The following is a 13,986-nucleotide window of genomic DNA, read 5'->3' on the forward strand; positions in this document are numbered from 1 at the left end:
ATCCCACTTAGGATGGGGCTGGTTGCCAGGGGAACCAACCACGCACATGATTGAAGCATTGGAATTTGCAGCCACTTGGGACTTCCAACCTCCTCTGGAAAGGAAGAATGCCTAGAAGTTGAGTCAATAGCCAATCACCAATGATTTAATCAATCATGAAGTCGCCACAAACCCCCAAAAGGATAGAGTTTGAAGAGCTTCCAATCTGGTGAACACATGGAGATTTGGGGAGTGTGGTGCACAGAGAAGTTCTGTACCCTTTCTTCATACCTTGTTCTATGCATCTCCTCTATCTGGCTGTTTTTGAGTTCTATCCTTTTCTTTCTTTCCTTTTTTTTTTTTTTAAGATTTTATTTATTTATTTGACAGAGATCACAAGAAGGCAGAGAGACAGGCAGAGGGAGAGGGGGAAGCAGGCTCCTTGCTGAGCAGAGAGCCCGATGTGGGGCTTGATCTCAGGACCCTGAGATCATGATCTGAGCCGAAGGCAGAGGCTTAACCCACTGAGCCACCCAGGGGCCCCAGTTATATTCTTTTCTAATAAACTAGTGATCTATTAAGTAAGATGTTTCTCTGTGAGCTGATCTAGCAAATTATTTGAACCCAAGCAGGGGTTTGTGGGGACCTCCAATTTACAGCCCACTGGTCAGAAGCACAGGCAACAACCTGGGCTTGTGACGGGTATCTGATGTTCGTGGAGCGGGACAGGTAGATTGAACCCTTGACCTGTGAAATATGGTGCCACCTCGAGGTAGATAAGTTGAATTGAGTTGAATTGCAGGATAACTTTTTGGTGTCCAAGAATTGCTTGGTGCTATGTGGGAAGTATGCCCCCCTCCCATTGGAAATTGAGTCCTGGATTATACAATTTAATCCCCAATTAAACCATATCTAGAGATAGGGCCTATAAAGAGGTAATTAAGGTGAAATGGTCATAGAGGAGGAGCCTTGATATGGATTAGTATCCATATAAGAAGAGACAATAGAGAGCCTCTATTGCCCCCCTTGGCCATGTTAAAGACACAGGGAGAAGGCAGCCATCTACAATCTAGAGAGTTCTCACTAGAAATTTTATCAGCCAGAACCTTTATCTTGGACTTTCTAGTCTTCAGAACTGTGACAAAATTAATGTCTATTGTTTAAGCCACCCAATCTATGATATTTTGTTAGAGCAGCCTGAGCAAACTAAGACAACACCCAAAGTAACGATCTTAGTACTCAATCACTGCAACAGACTTGGCAATTAAGGGGGCATTATCCTTTGGCGTTCAAATTGCTAAATTCTAGCACTGATTTCCTTCTGCAACATTTTAAAGACCTTTTAGTCTCTTCAAGAGACAATCACACCTGTTAGCCTACTCTATAGTCCATTAGTATGGGAAGGGATATTTTAAGAAAACAAGCAGTAAAAACTTGTTTGTGTGAGCCAACTGCTGTTCCCTTTTGCTTACATCTGCAAAGGTAGGGTTCACAGTGTCCTGGTAGTTTACTCCTCTAAGGTTGCACAATCAATTGGGTACTTCTACAAACACCCAGAGGGTCTCCAAATAGACATTTGTATTCACCATTTAGTGTAAAACATCCTTTCCCAAACCTGCCAACAACTCCCAGTATATAACCACTCGCCACCTGTTCTTTAGAGATTGCTTCTGCATCATTACAAGCAAAGAAATCAATACTAGGCCATTGATTTGGGAAAGAGACAAGATTGCACGGCAATAATACATAAAGTTAGTCAAGCCCTACTTCTCAATTGTTTTGAAAGAACAGATAGTTCAATGCACCATTCTGAAATAGGTACTCATCCTGCATTGGCGATCTTGTAGCAATAAAGGCCCAAGATAGATGAGGCACCATAACCCCAATTGACTTAACAGCTCTTGAGTGCTACAGAGAACCTCAAAATGCCTTTTTAGACTCAACAATAATGCATTAACTAGAATTCAGCTCCCCTCTCTGCAGTCTATCCCTCAGTTTAATTTAAAAAGTGTGGGCTGGGGCCTAGGGTCACTCTGCCAGCGCCAACAGACAGTTAAGTGGTATGGGTGCTGTAACTGCAGAGAGCAGCTGAAGGTCTGGTCCAAATATGTATTCTGTCATGATAGACAGGTAAGGCTGATTGATTAACTTACCTATTAATTTACTAAGACACCATCTGGTCTTTCTAAGCCAAATTAACATGTAAAAATCATTTAGATATGTTAATTGGTTTTGAACTAGGAAATAGAACCAATAAAAAGGGACTATGGGAATGAAGAAGAACATTACCTGTTTACCTAGAACTTTGTGTTTTTAAAAACTCACATGCATTAGCTTCCTTGATCTTAACCCCAATCCCACAGATTATCACTGTAAACATCTGAAAGAGGAGGAAATTAAGGCTCTTAAAGTAACCTAGGGAAGACACTATTGGGGAGTGAAAGGAGTGAACACTTACAGGGATTTTTGTCTTCTAAAGATTTATTTATTTATTTGAGAGAGAGAGATGGAGAGTGAGCATGAGACAGAGTGAGAGAGCGAGCTCGCACCAGCTGGTGGAAAGGCAGAGGGAGAGAGAGAAGCAGACTCTCCACTGACCAGGGAGCCAGACGTGGGACCTTGAGATCATGACCTGAGCCAAAGGCAGACACTCCACTGACTGAGCCACCCTGGTGCCCCTTATCAGGGATGTTTTATTCTCTTTTAGTCAAACAGTCCCAAAGATGGGTACCATCATTATCCTCTTTTAAAGCTAAGGAAATTGAGACTTAGAGTAGCAATTTGTGACAAAGCTACTAAGTAGCAGAGCCAGGACCTGAACCCAGATCTTTTGGACTTTGAAGTCCATTCTTTATTGGGTTCCAGTTTACGATGGCAAGGTAGGAAGATCCTGAATTCACCTCCTCCCATGGATACACTGAGTCTACAGCCACATATGGAACAATTTCCTCTTAAAAAAACCCAAAGGCTGGCTGAGTGATGACTACACATGGGTAAACAAGAGGAAAACCACATTGACATGGGTAGGAAAGAATAGGACACAATCTTGCCATAAACTCTACCCCTGGTGCAGCATCCCATAACAGGGAGAAAACTCAAAACCTGGAGCTTCTCCCTGAGGAATGAAGGGTTTAAATCCTACATCAGGTATCACAACCTTTAAAACATACACTCCAAAACATCTAACTTTGAAACCCAACAGGGCTAAGACCCACAAGACTGTAATGTAGCAGTCTGAGAAACCCCTCTTAAAAAGCCTACCTGCTGGGACTTCCCTAACCAAGAGGCAGCCAATTGTGTCTGAACTTAAAGTGAAGGAGGCTCATCTGCTTATATTAAAGCACCAGTGTGAGGGGCAGACATCTAATGTAACACACACATCTAGGAGTCAGCTGGAACACTTTGTCTTTGTCCATACAAAGACTAGCAGGTACCATCTTCATGCTCTCCCTTTGCCAGTCTCCAGGGTACCAGTATTCCATAGAATGGAACTTTTATGGGTGTCTGGTGGCCTGATTTTTATAGCTGTTTTCTAGAGGATGCTTCCTGACTGCTTGGCTTTGGAGGTCAGGTGAGTTTGTGTTTCTGGTCCCCTGGGATTGTAATGATAAGTATCACCCAGAAAAAAAAGCTTATCCTCCTGTCTGGCACCCTCAATTTTGTGATTACTATCAGGGGGCACCCCTAAATCATCTGGTTTTGGCAGCCACTGAGGGCTATGCTCATGGATCCCATAGAACTATAACCAAAGGAGAAAGAGTTCTTAAAAATCGACCACTCCCAGAGCAAAGCAATAGGTAACAGACCCCAAGAGAGCTTGGCCTTTCTGTGAAGGAGGCCTATTAGCTAACTAGGACTATCTTTCCACGCACCCTCTACCAAGCTCCAGAGTGCCAGGATCTCCTGGAAAGGAGTTGTATACACATCCAGTGCCCTAGTTTTTGTCTGGTGTCCCAGGTTATATGGCTGCTGCCCAGAAGATGTTCCTAGATCACCTGGCTTTGGTGGCCGGGAGCCTGCATTCCTGAGTCCCACAGGACTGTGGCAGAGAAACAGTTTCTGGCAGGCTTCTACTCCCAGGGCCCTGTACAGAGAGTGGTCTGAGGCACACTTCCTAGCCTTTCTGTGAAGAAGGCCACTTTGCTTGTCCTGGAACATTGGCCTGAGGGGCAGACTTCAGGTTTGGCACATATTAAGTGGCCTAGGGAGCTGCTCTGAAGGAACAGAGGCTATGGATACCATCTTGGTGCTTTCTCTCTGCTTTGCTCCAGCTCACCAGTATCACACAAGAGACCCTTGTCTAGAGCCCTGATGTCTGTAACTGCTTCCTAGGGGACACCTCCAGATCTGCTTGTGTTTGCAGGCCCACAGGACTGTATATATTTGCATATTTTTAAAAGGGGATGCCTGAGGGTCTGGCTTCTCGTCAGCCTGAATTTAGGTGCTCAGACTCTCCCCTTTGGGACACTCTTAGGTCTTGGCATATTCTCAACAACTGGGAGCTATTAAAAATATAATAGGCTTCTTGAACAGGCACAATTTGAGAGATGATAAAGAACTGGAGCAGGGTTGAATGACAAAGTTCATCTACATGAGACCACTCCTTTATGGCTGAGAGAGGAGGTTGTATCATCTAATGTATGGAAACAGAGACTCAAGGTAAGTGAAAAAACAGAAGGATATGTACCAAATGAAAGAACAAAATAAAATCCCCCAAGGAAAAAGAACCTTGATGAAATGGAGATAAGTAATTTACCTGATAAAGAGTTCAAGGTAATGGTCAGAAAGATCTTTACTAAATTGGGGAGAAAAATGGATGAATACAGTGAGAACTTCAACAGAGAGATGGAAAATATAAGAAAGTACCACACAAAAGGCACAGAACTGAAAAATATAATAACAAAATAAAAAATACACTACAGGAGTTCTGGGGCACCTGGGTGGCTCAGTTGGTTGACTTTGGCTTGGGTCATGATCTCAGGGTCCTGGGATTGAGCCCCATGCTGGGCTCCCCACTTGGCAGGGAGTCCACCTGTCCCTCTCCCTCTTTCTCTGGCCTTCCCCTGTTCATGCTCTCTCTCTCTCTCTTTCTCTCTCTTCCCCTCCTTCCCTCTCAAATAAATAAAACCTTAAAAAATACATTATAGGGGCTCAACAGCAGACTAGATGAAGCAAAAAAAAGGATCAATCACCTCAAAGATGAGGTGGTAGAATTCTCTGAATCAGAGCATCAGAAACCAACAAAAAAGAAAAAAGTGCAGACAGCTTAAGGGATGTAGAAAACAGTATCAAATGGACATTTGCATCATAGGGCTTCTAGAAAAAGAAATGAGAGAAAGGGATAGAAATCTTATTTGAAGAAATAATGGCTGGAAATTTCCCTAACCTGGGGAAACAAACGGATCCAGATCCAGGAAACCTGGAGAGCTCCAAATAAGAGGAACGCCTAATGAGACCCACACCAAGACAATTAAAATGTCAAAAGTTAAAGACAAAGAGAAAATATTAAAAACAGCAAGAGAAAAACAACTTGTTATATACAAGAAACCCCCCATTAGACTCTCAGTAGATTTTTTAGTGGAAACTTTGCAAGCTAGAAGGGAATGGTACTGTATATTCAAAGTACTAAAAAATACAAAACAAACCCCACATACACAAATAAACCCACAAAAACCACTACTAAACTGGCCTTACAAGTAACAAGAACACATATTAAAGAAAAAATATCACTGGAAAGATAACCATATAGTAAAGTTAGTGGATCAATCACTTATAAAGCCAGTATAAAGACTGAAAGACAAATAGTAAAAATAACTATGATTACAACAATAAGGGATAGACAAAATAAAAAGATGTAAACTGTGACATCAAAAAACATAAAATAAAAAAGAAAACCATAAAATGTGTGGATGGAAGAGTAATGATTTTGAGCTTTACAATAGAATGAAACTTAAGTTGTAACAAACTTAAAATAGACTTTTATAGATGTAAGTTGTTATATGTAAATTCATGGTAACCATAAAGGAAAAAACACAAAAGATAAAAGAATATAAGCATTCCACTAAAGAAAACACAAAGCGGGGTGCCTGGGGGCTCAGTGGGTTGAGCCTCTGCCTTCGGCTCAGGTCATGGTCTCAGGGTCCTGGGATTGAGCCCCACATCGGGCTCTCTGCTCTTCAGGGAGCTGGCTTCCCCCTCCCTCTCTGCCTGCCTCTCTACCTACTTGTGATCTCTCTCTCTGTCAAATAAATAAATAAATTCTTTAAAAAAAATAAGAAAGAAAGAAACCACAAAGGAAGAGATCAAGAGAAGAAAGAGAAAAGACCTACTAAAATAGCCCCCAAACAATAAACAAAATAGCAATAAGCACAACCCATCAATAATTACTTCAAATGTAAATGCATAAATTCTCCAATCCAAAGACACACAGTGGATGAATGGGTAAAAAAATATGACCCATTTATATGCTGTCTAAAAGGGACTCACTTTCAATATATGGACACATACAGACTCAAAGTGAAGGATGAAAAAAGATATTCCATACAAATGAAAACCAAAAGAAAGCTACAGTAGTTATATCAGACAAAATAGACTTTAAAACAAAGACTGCATTAAGAGACATAATGATAAAAGGATCAGTCCAGCAAGATGCTTTAACATTTGTTAATATTTATGCACCCAACATAGGAGGACCTAAATACATAAAGCAAACACTAACAGACCTAAAGGATGAAAATGATAGCAATACGATAATAGTAGGAGACTTACATCAATGGATCGATCATCCAGACAAAAAAATCAACAAAGAAACATCAGCCTTAAATGACACAGTAGACCAGATGGGCTTACCAGATACATACAGAACATTCCATTCAAAAGCAAAGAAATACACATTCTTCTGAAGTGCACATGGGACATTTTCCAAGAGAGATCATATGTTAGGCCACAAAATAAGACTTAATAAATTTAAGAGGACTGAAATTTTATCAAGCTTCTTCTCTGATCACAGTGCTATGAAACTAGAAATTAAATATACAAAGAAAACTGGGAAATTCATAAATTTGTGGAGATTAAACTACATGTTACTGAACAACCAATGGGTCAAAGAAGAAATCAAGAGAAATAAAAAAAATACCTTGAGACAAAAGAAATTGGAAATGTAACAAAGCCCACGCTTTATTTATTACATTCATGAAATTTATGCATTATTTACAGTGAATGTAATTGGACAAGAATTCTTGATGTTAAGAGTTTTAGCTTTCTTGAAGAAGTGATTTGTCTGGAGTGAGTAATATACAGTTAAGAAATTAATATGTGACAAAATGGATAATGTGCAGGCTATAGAATCAGAGAGATCTGTATTTAAATCCCATCTCTCCTAATTGCTAGGTGTGTGACACTAAGCAAATCAGCTCACCTGTCTGAGCTTTAGTTTCCTCATCTGTCAAATAGGTAAAAAGATCTTAATCTCATAAAACTGATATAAAGATCAAATTATGTAACACCAATAATGTTCCTGGCACATCAACAAATACTGGTTATTTTTCTCTATAAAAATGTTTCTCCAAGAAGCAGAAGAGTCCTAGAATAGGGGCAGACAAGGGTCTCTTATCTGTTAGAGAATAAAGACAGAAACAGAGTAGAAGGCATGTATTTTTACAAGTAGCCTCTGAAAACAGTCACAGCTTACTATAATATCTGGTGTAAAGTAGATAGATGATCAGTAACTTTTTGCTGAATGGAGGAATGCAGGAAAGAAGAACAGACCCATCCCAATAACAGTGTGCTGGGTAAGATTAAAATCAAATTTATAATATTTTCTTACCTTGACTGCATAGTTATTAAGTGGATCTTTTGCATATGAAGCTGTATAGTAAACTGCATCGCCTGCCTCACAGCATGGCTTGTCGCTGGTTAGCCTGAAGTCTGACCAGCTGTCCACCCCAAAACGGAGCTGGTCTTTCTGTCCAGCCATGAAGAGGTCTTCACATTTTATAGCCAGTTTCTTCAAGGCATCTGTATGAAGGCTTCGGATTTTACCCACAACTTCTTCCCGATTCTCAAGTCCTCGATAAAGTGCTTGTCTCTGTGGCTTCTGCATGCTTCGTCCCTGTCTGCAAGAGGGACCACGCCGGCTAGACAGGGACTCCATGCTGTTGGAAAATCTATCCTTAATACTGAGAGTGGTTAAGCTGGAGATACTGTTTGCTGCTGAGGGAACAGGTCTCTCCTTGTGCAAAGGTCTTTCCAAGGAGTCATAAGACTCAATGTCCAGTCCCTTGAGTTCGTAACTGATGGAAGAACCAGCACTACTGGCATCCCAGTTGGGGTCAATATCATAGGTGGGATTAGCCATTACACAAAGACTTGTTTCCATGGATTTTTGGAGGTCTTTGGGGATTGGTTCTGTATTGGCTCTTATGATCATTTTCTTTGGCAGTGGGGGTGGCGTAGGTTGGGAAGCATTAGGTGCTTCTTGGTCTGTTTTCTCAGTGAAGACAATGCCATCATCCAAAGTTCCCTTAGGCTGCCTTGGATGCTTGGGTGGTATCATGGCTGCTCTAGATTGCCCTGTATTGTTTTAAAAGAAAGAAAGAAAAATAAGTTAACTTTTTATTCTTGTTACATAATTGAAACTCAAGGATAAACAAGTGATGTGGTCATGAGAGTATAAGAAGTCAATGCCTTAATTCAAAATGGTTGAAGAAAATCAACGAAAGACTTGGTTGGTGGGAGCAAAAAAATTGTGAACAATGTCTCAGCATTTCCATGCCAGAGAAGAGGGTAATGGGCTTTGTTTGGAAAAAAACAACAACAACAACAACAAAAGAATTGAGATTCTCTACTCCTGCCTCCAAGGGTGCTATATATGAAAGAGTGACAGACACTCAAATAATTTCATTGTGGCAGAGTAGAGATGAAAGCATTTGTGGATTAAGAAAAATACTCGGAAAGGGCGCCTGGGTGGCTCAGTGGGTTGGGCCGCTGCCTTCAGCTCAGGTCATGATCTCAGAGTCCTGGGATCGAGTCCTGCATCGGGCTCTCTGCTCGGCAGAGAGCCTGCTTCCCTCTCTCTCTCTCTGCCTGCCTCTCCATCTACTTGTGATTTCTCTCTGTCAAATAAATAAATAAAATCTTTAAAAAAAAAAAAGAAAAATACTCGGAAGCATTTTAAAAAACAATTGAAACTAGCAATGGCCCACTAGACTGATGCTCAGAAGATACCATTCTGCTTTTTGAACTTTGTTCCAAAGTTGCACTATATTGTATTTAGCACCTGTCATTTTCAATCCAACACATATGAATATGATTTCATAAACCATGTTATTTTATTTCACCACAGAGATGGATTCTAGCACTGGTCTTAAACTGGTTTATGTATAAATTCTTGTGATTGGGATAAGGAGAACAATACATATGAACAGTCAACTGCTCTTCCAAATATCCTTCACAAACTCTTATCATTCTGTTTTATTTGGGGGGGCATATAAACTGTGATTTGAGCAATACTACTTTTGAACATCTCTTACAAGCCCTAATTATAGGACCAATTACTCTGCTTCCTTTCTAGCATCACCTGCCTCACTTGCACTTATAAGAAAATAAAATGCAGATGTGTGATAATGAAAACACAACAATCCAAAATCCTTGGGATGCAGCAAATGCAGTTCTCAGAGGGAAATATATAGCAATAAAGGTCTACCTCAACAAACAAGAAATAGCTTGAATAAAAAAACAAACAAACAAACCTAACCTGACACCTAAAGGGACTAGGAAAAGAAGAACAAACAAAACCATAGGGATAGAAGGAAGGAATTAATAAAGATCAGAGCAGAAATAAGTGGCCTAGAGACTAAAAAACAAAGGAAAAAAACATGAAACCAAGAGGTAGTTCTTTGAAAAGATAAAGAAAATTGATAAACCCTCAGCTAGACTCACTACGGAAAAAAAAAAGAACCCAAATAAAATGAGACAAAAGAGAAGTAACACTGTCATGACAGAAATACAAAGGAATATAAGAGAATACTACAAAAAGTTATATGCCAACAAATTAAACAACCTAGAAGAAATGAATAAATTCCTAGAAACATATGATTTTTGAAAACTGAATCAGGAAGAAATAGAAAATCTGAACAGACCAATTACAAAAAATGAAATTGAATAGGTAATAAAAAAAAAATCCCAACAAAGTCCAGGACTAGATGGGTTCACAGGTAAATTCTATCAAACATTTAAAGAAGTGATAATACCTATTCTTCTCAAACTAGTCTAAAAAATAGAAAAAGAAGGAAAGCTTCCAAATACATGATAATACAAATAAACATGAGGCCAGTATCACCCTGATACCAACAGCAGACAAGGACATTACCAAAAAAAAAAAAAAAAAAAAAGAGAGAGAGAGAGAACTACAGGCCAATACCCCTGATAAACATAGATGCAAAAATTCCCCCCAAAATATTAGCAAACTGAATTGAACAATAAGAGATTATTCACCATGATCAAGTGATACTTATTCTGGGGATACAAGGATGGTTCACTATTCACAAATCAATCACAAACACCACATCAACAAAACAAAGGATAAAAATCATACGTTTTATGTTATTAGATGCAGAAAAAGCATCTAACAAAACTCAACATTCATTCATGATAAAAACACTTGTCATAGTTCGGTGAGAGGAAACATACTTCAACATAATAAAGGCCATATATAAAAAAGCTGTAGGCAACAACATTCACAGTGGTGAAAAACTAAGAGCTTTTCCTCTAAGATCAGGGACAAGATAAGGATGTCCACTCTCACTACCTTTACTCAACATAGTAATGGAAATCCTAGCCAGAGTAATCAGACAAGAAAAAGAAACGAGTCATCCATATTGGTAAAGAAGTTAAACTGTCACCATTTGCAGACAACATGGTACTATACATAGAAAACCTTAAAGACTTCACTAAAATACAACTACAAGTAATAAATAAATTCAGGAAAGTCGCATGAAACAAAATTAATACCCAGAAACTGGTAGTGCTTCTGTATACTAGTAATAAGGTAGCAGAAAAGGAAATTAAGAAAAGAGTCCCATTTATAATTGAACCAAAAACTTAGGAATAAAGTTAGCCAAAAAGGTGAAAGACTTGTATTCTGAAAACTTATAGACACTGATGAAGAAAATGGAAAGATATTCCATGCTCATGGATTGAAAGAATTGATATTGTTAAAATGTCTATATTACCCAAAAGGATCTACAGATTCAATACAATCCCTATTAAAATATCAACACTATTTTTCACAGAACTAGAATAAATAATACCAAAATTTGTATGGAACCACAGAAGACACCAAATAGCCAAAGAAATCTTGAGAAAGAAGAACGAAATTGGAGGTACCACAATTTCAGGTTTCAAATTATACTGAAAAGCTATGGTAATCAAAACAGTATAGTATCAACACAAAAAGAGACACAGAGATCAGGAGAACAGAATAGAGAACCCAGAAACAAACCCACAATTATATGATTAATTAATCTATGTCAAAAGAGGCAAAAATATACAATGGGAAAAAGATAGTCTCTTCAGTAAACGGTGCTGGGAAAACTGGACAGCTGTCTGTAAAAGAATGAAACTGAAGCACCTTTTAACACCATACATAAAAATAAACTCAAAATGAATTAAAGACCTAGATGTGAGACCTGAAACCACAGAAATCCTAGAAGAGAAAACAGGCAGTAATTTCTTTGACATGAGCTATAGTAATTTTTTTCTAGATACGTCTCCTAAGGCAACAAAAGCTAAAACAATATACTGGGACTATATCAAAATTTAAAAAAAAAATCTTTTGCACAGCAAAGGAAACCATCAACTGAACAAAAAGGCCAGCTACCAAATGGGAGAAGATATTTGCAAATGATATATCTTTTAAGGGATTAATATCCAAAATATATAAAGAACTTATCCAACTCAACAACAAAAAACCCCAAACAATTTAACTAAAAAATGAGCAGAGGACCTGAATAGATAAAGAAAACATACAGATGGCCAACAGACACATGAAAAGATGCTCAACATCACTAATCATCAAGGCAATGCAAACCAAAACCCCAATGAGGTGTTACCTTACACCTGTTAGAATGGCTAAAACAAAAAAGACAAGAAATGACAAGTGTTCCTGAGGATGTAAACAAAACAGAACCCTCATGCATTGTTGGTGGGAATGTAAATTGGTATAGCCACTGTGGGAACCAGAATGGAGGTTCCTCAAAAAAATTAAAAATAGAAATATCATATGATCTAATAATTTCACTTGGGTATTTAACCAAAGAAAACTAAACATAAAAAAGGATAAGGTTTTGCCATTTGAGATAGCAGGAATGGGCACAAAAGGTATTATGCTAAGTGAAATAAGACTGAAAAAGACAAATAACATATAATTTCATTCATTAGCGGAATCTAATCCTTTCCAAACAAACAAAAAACCCAAATGAATAAGCAAACAAAAGGCAGAATGAGACCTATAAATATAGAGAACAAATGGATGGATGCCAGTGGGGAGAGAGGTAGGGGTCTCGGCAAAATGGGTGAAGGGGAGTGGGAGATAAGTAGGAATAAGTCGAGGAACAAAGGCATGGCAAAACGAATATAACCAATGCTCTTAAAACAGTGATGTACGGTGACAGATGTAGCTACACGTGTGGTAATGTATAAACAAATACACCTGTGAAAAACGACATCTTTTCGGCTTATTGTATAATGGGGAGAGACATTATTATTTTTTTTAAGGCAGAGAAATATGCCATGGAACTTTTTAAAGTTATTATAATTAGTAAAGTTATTAAAATGAGGCCTACTGAGAAAGAGTATAATGCTCTGTTATGGGATGGATTATGTCCTCTCTCCCAAAATGTTGAAGTCACAACCCCTGGTGCCTGTGAATATAACCTTATTTAGAAATAGAGACTTTGCAGAGATAATCAAGTTAAGATGAGGTCATTAGGGTGTACCTTAATCTAATATGACTGGTGTTCTTATAAAAAGAGGAAACGAGTCATATAAAAAGAGACAAATAGGAAAACACCATGTGGTGAAGAGGCAGAGAATGCAATAAGGCAGCTGCAAACCGAAGATGTCAGGGATTGAGGGCCACCCCCAGAAGCTAGCGAGAGGTGAGGAAGGATTCAATCCAGAGCCTCAGAGAGGCTCTATGCATCTATGTTTATACAGTATACAACTGTATTTCTATACACTAGCAATGAAAAATCAAAAAATAATTATTAAAAAAGAATTTCATTTACAATATCATCAAAAACAATATAGTATTTAGGAATAAATTTAACAAAAGAAGGGCAAGATTTATACACTGGAAACTAACCAACGATGCTGAAAGAAATTAAAGACCTAAATAAATGTAAAGACATCTATGTTCACAGATCAGAGACTTAATATGCTAAGACAGAAACAATTCCAAAACTGTTCTGAAGATTTAATGTAATCCCTATCAAAATCCCAGCTGGCTTTCTTGCAGGAATTGACAAGAGAACCCTAAAATTCATATGGAAATAAAATGAATCTAAAGTAACCAAAAAATATCTTGAAAAAAGAAGAACAAAGTTGGAGAACTCACATTTCCCAATTTCGAAACTTACTTCAAAACTATAGGAATCAAGATTGTATGTATTATGTGTTGGGGGATGGGTGAAAGGGATTAAGAGGTACAAACTTTCAGTTATAAAATAAAGTCACAGAGATGAAAAGTATAGCATAGGAATATAGTCAATAATACTGTAACAACTTTATGATGACAGATGGTAACTACACTTATCTTGGTAAGCATTTTGTAATGTCTATAAATGTTGAATCACTATGTTGTACACCTAAAACTAATAGTTGTACATCAATCATACTTCAATTAAAAATGAAAGATTGTGTGTACTAAGAATAGAAATATAGATGAATGGACTAGAATTGAGAGTTATAGAAATAAACCTGTATATTTATGGTCAATCAACTTCCAAC

At 38.2% G+C, this 13,986-nt stretch overlaps 1 protein-coding gene across 6 annotated transcripts in view; it reads right to left on the bottom strand.

The window, feature by feature from the left end:
• Positions 1-13,986, bottom strand: part of PEAK1 (pseudopodium enriched atypical kinase 1) — a 309,411-nt gene that overhangs the window by 20,297 nt on the left and 275,128 nt on the right. For all 6 annotated transcript variants that reach the window (XM_004758478.3, XM_004758477.3, XM_045070736.1 and 3 more), the window contains one exon: positions 7,805-8,550. In XM_004758478.3, the coding sequence (XP_004758535.1) occupies positions 7,805-8,550 (746 nt within the window). The remainder of the gene's footprint in view (positions 1-7,804; positions 8,551-13,986) is intronic.

Source organism: Mustela putorius, unplaced genomic scaffold (assembly GCF_011764305.1).
Source record: "Mustela putorius furo isolate JIRA1106 unplaced genomic scaffold, ASM1176430v1.1 tig00003972_pilon_pilon_pilon, whole genome shotgun sequence".
In the NCBI taxonomy this organism is placed as follows: Eukaryota; Metazoa; Chordata; class Mammalia; order Carnivora; family Mustelidae; genus Mustela; species Mustela putorius.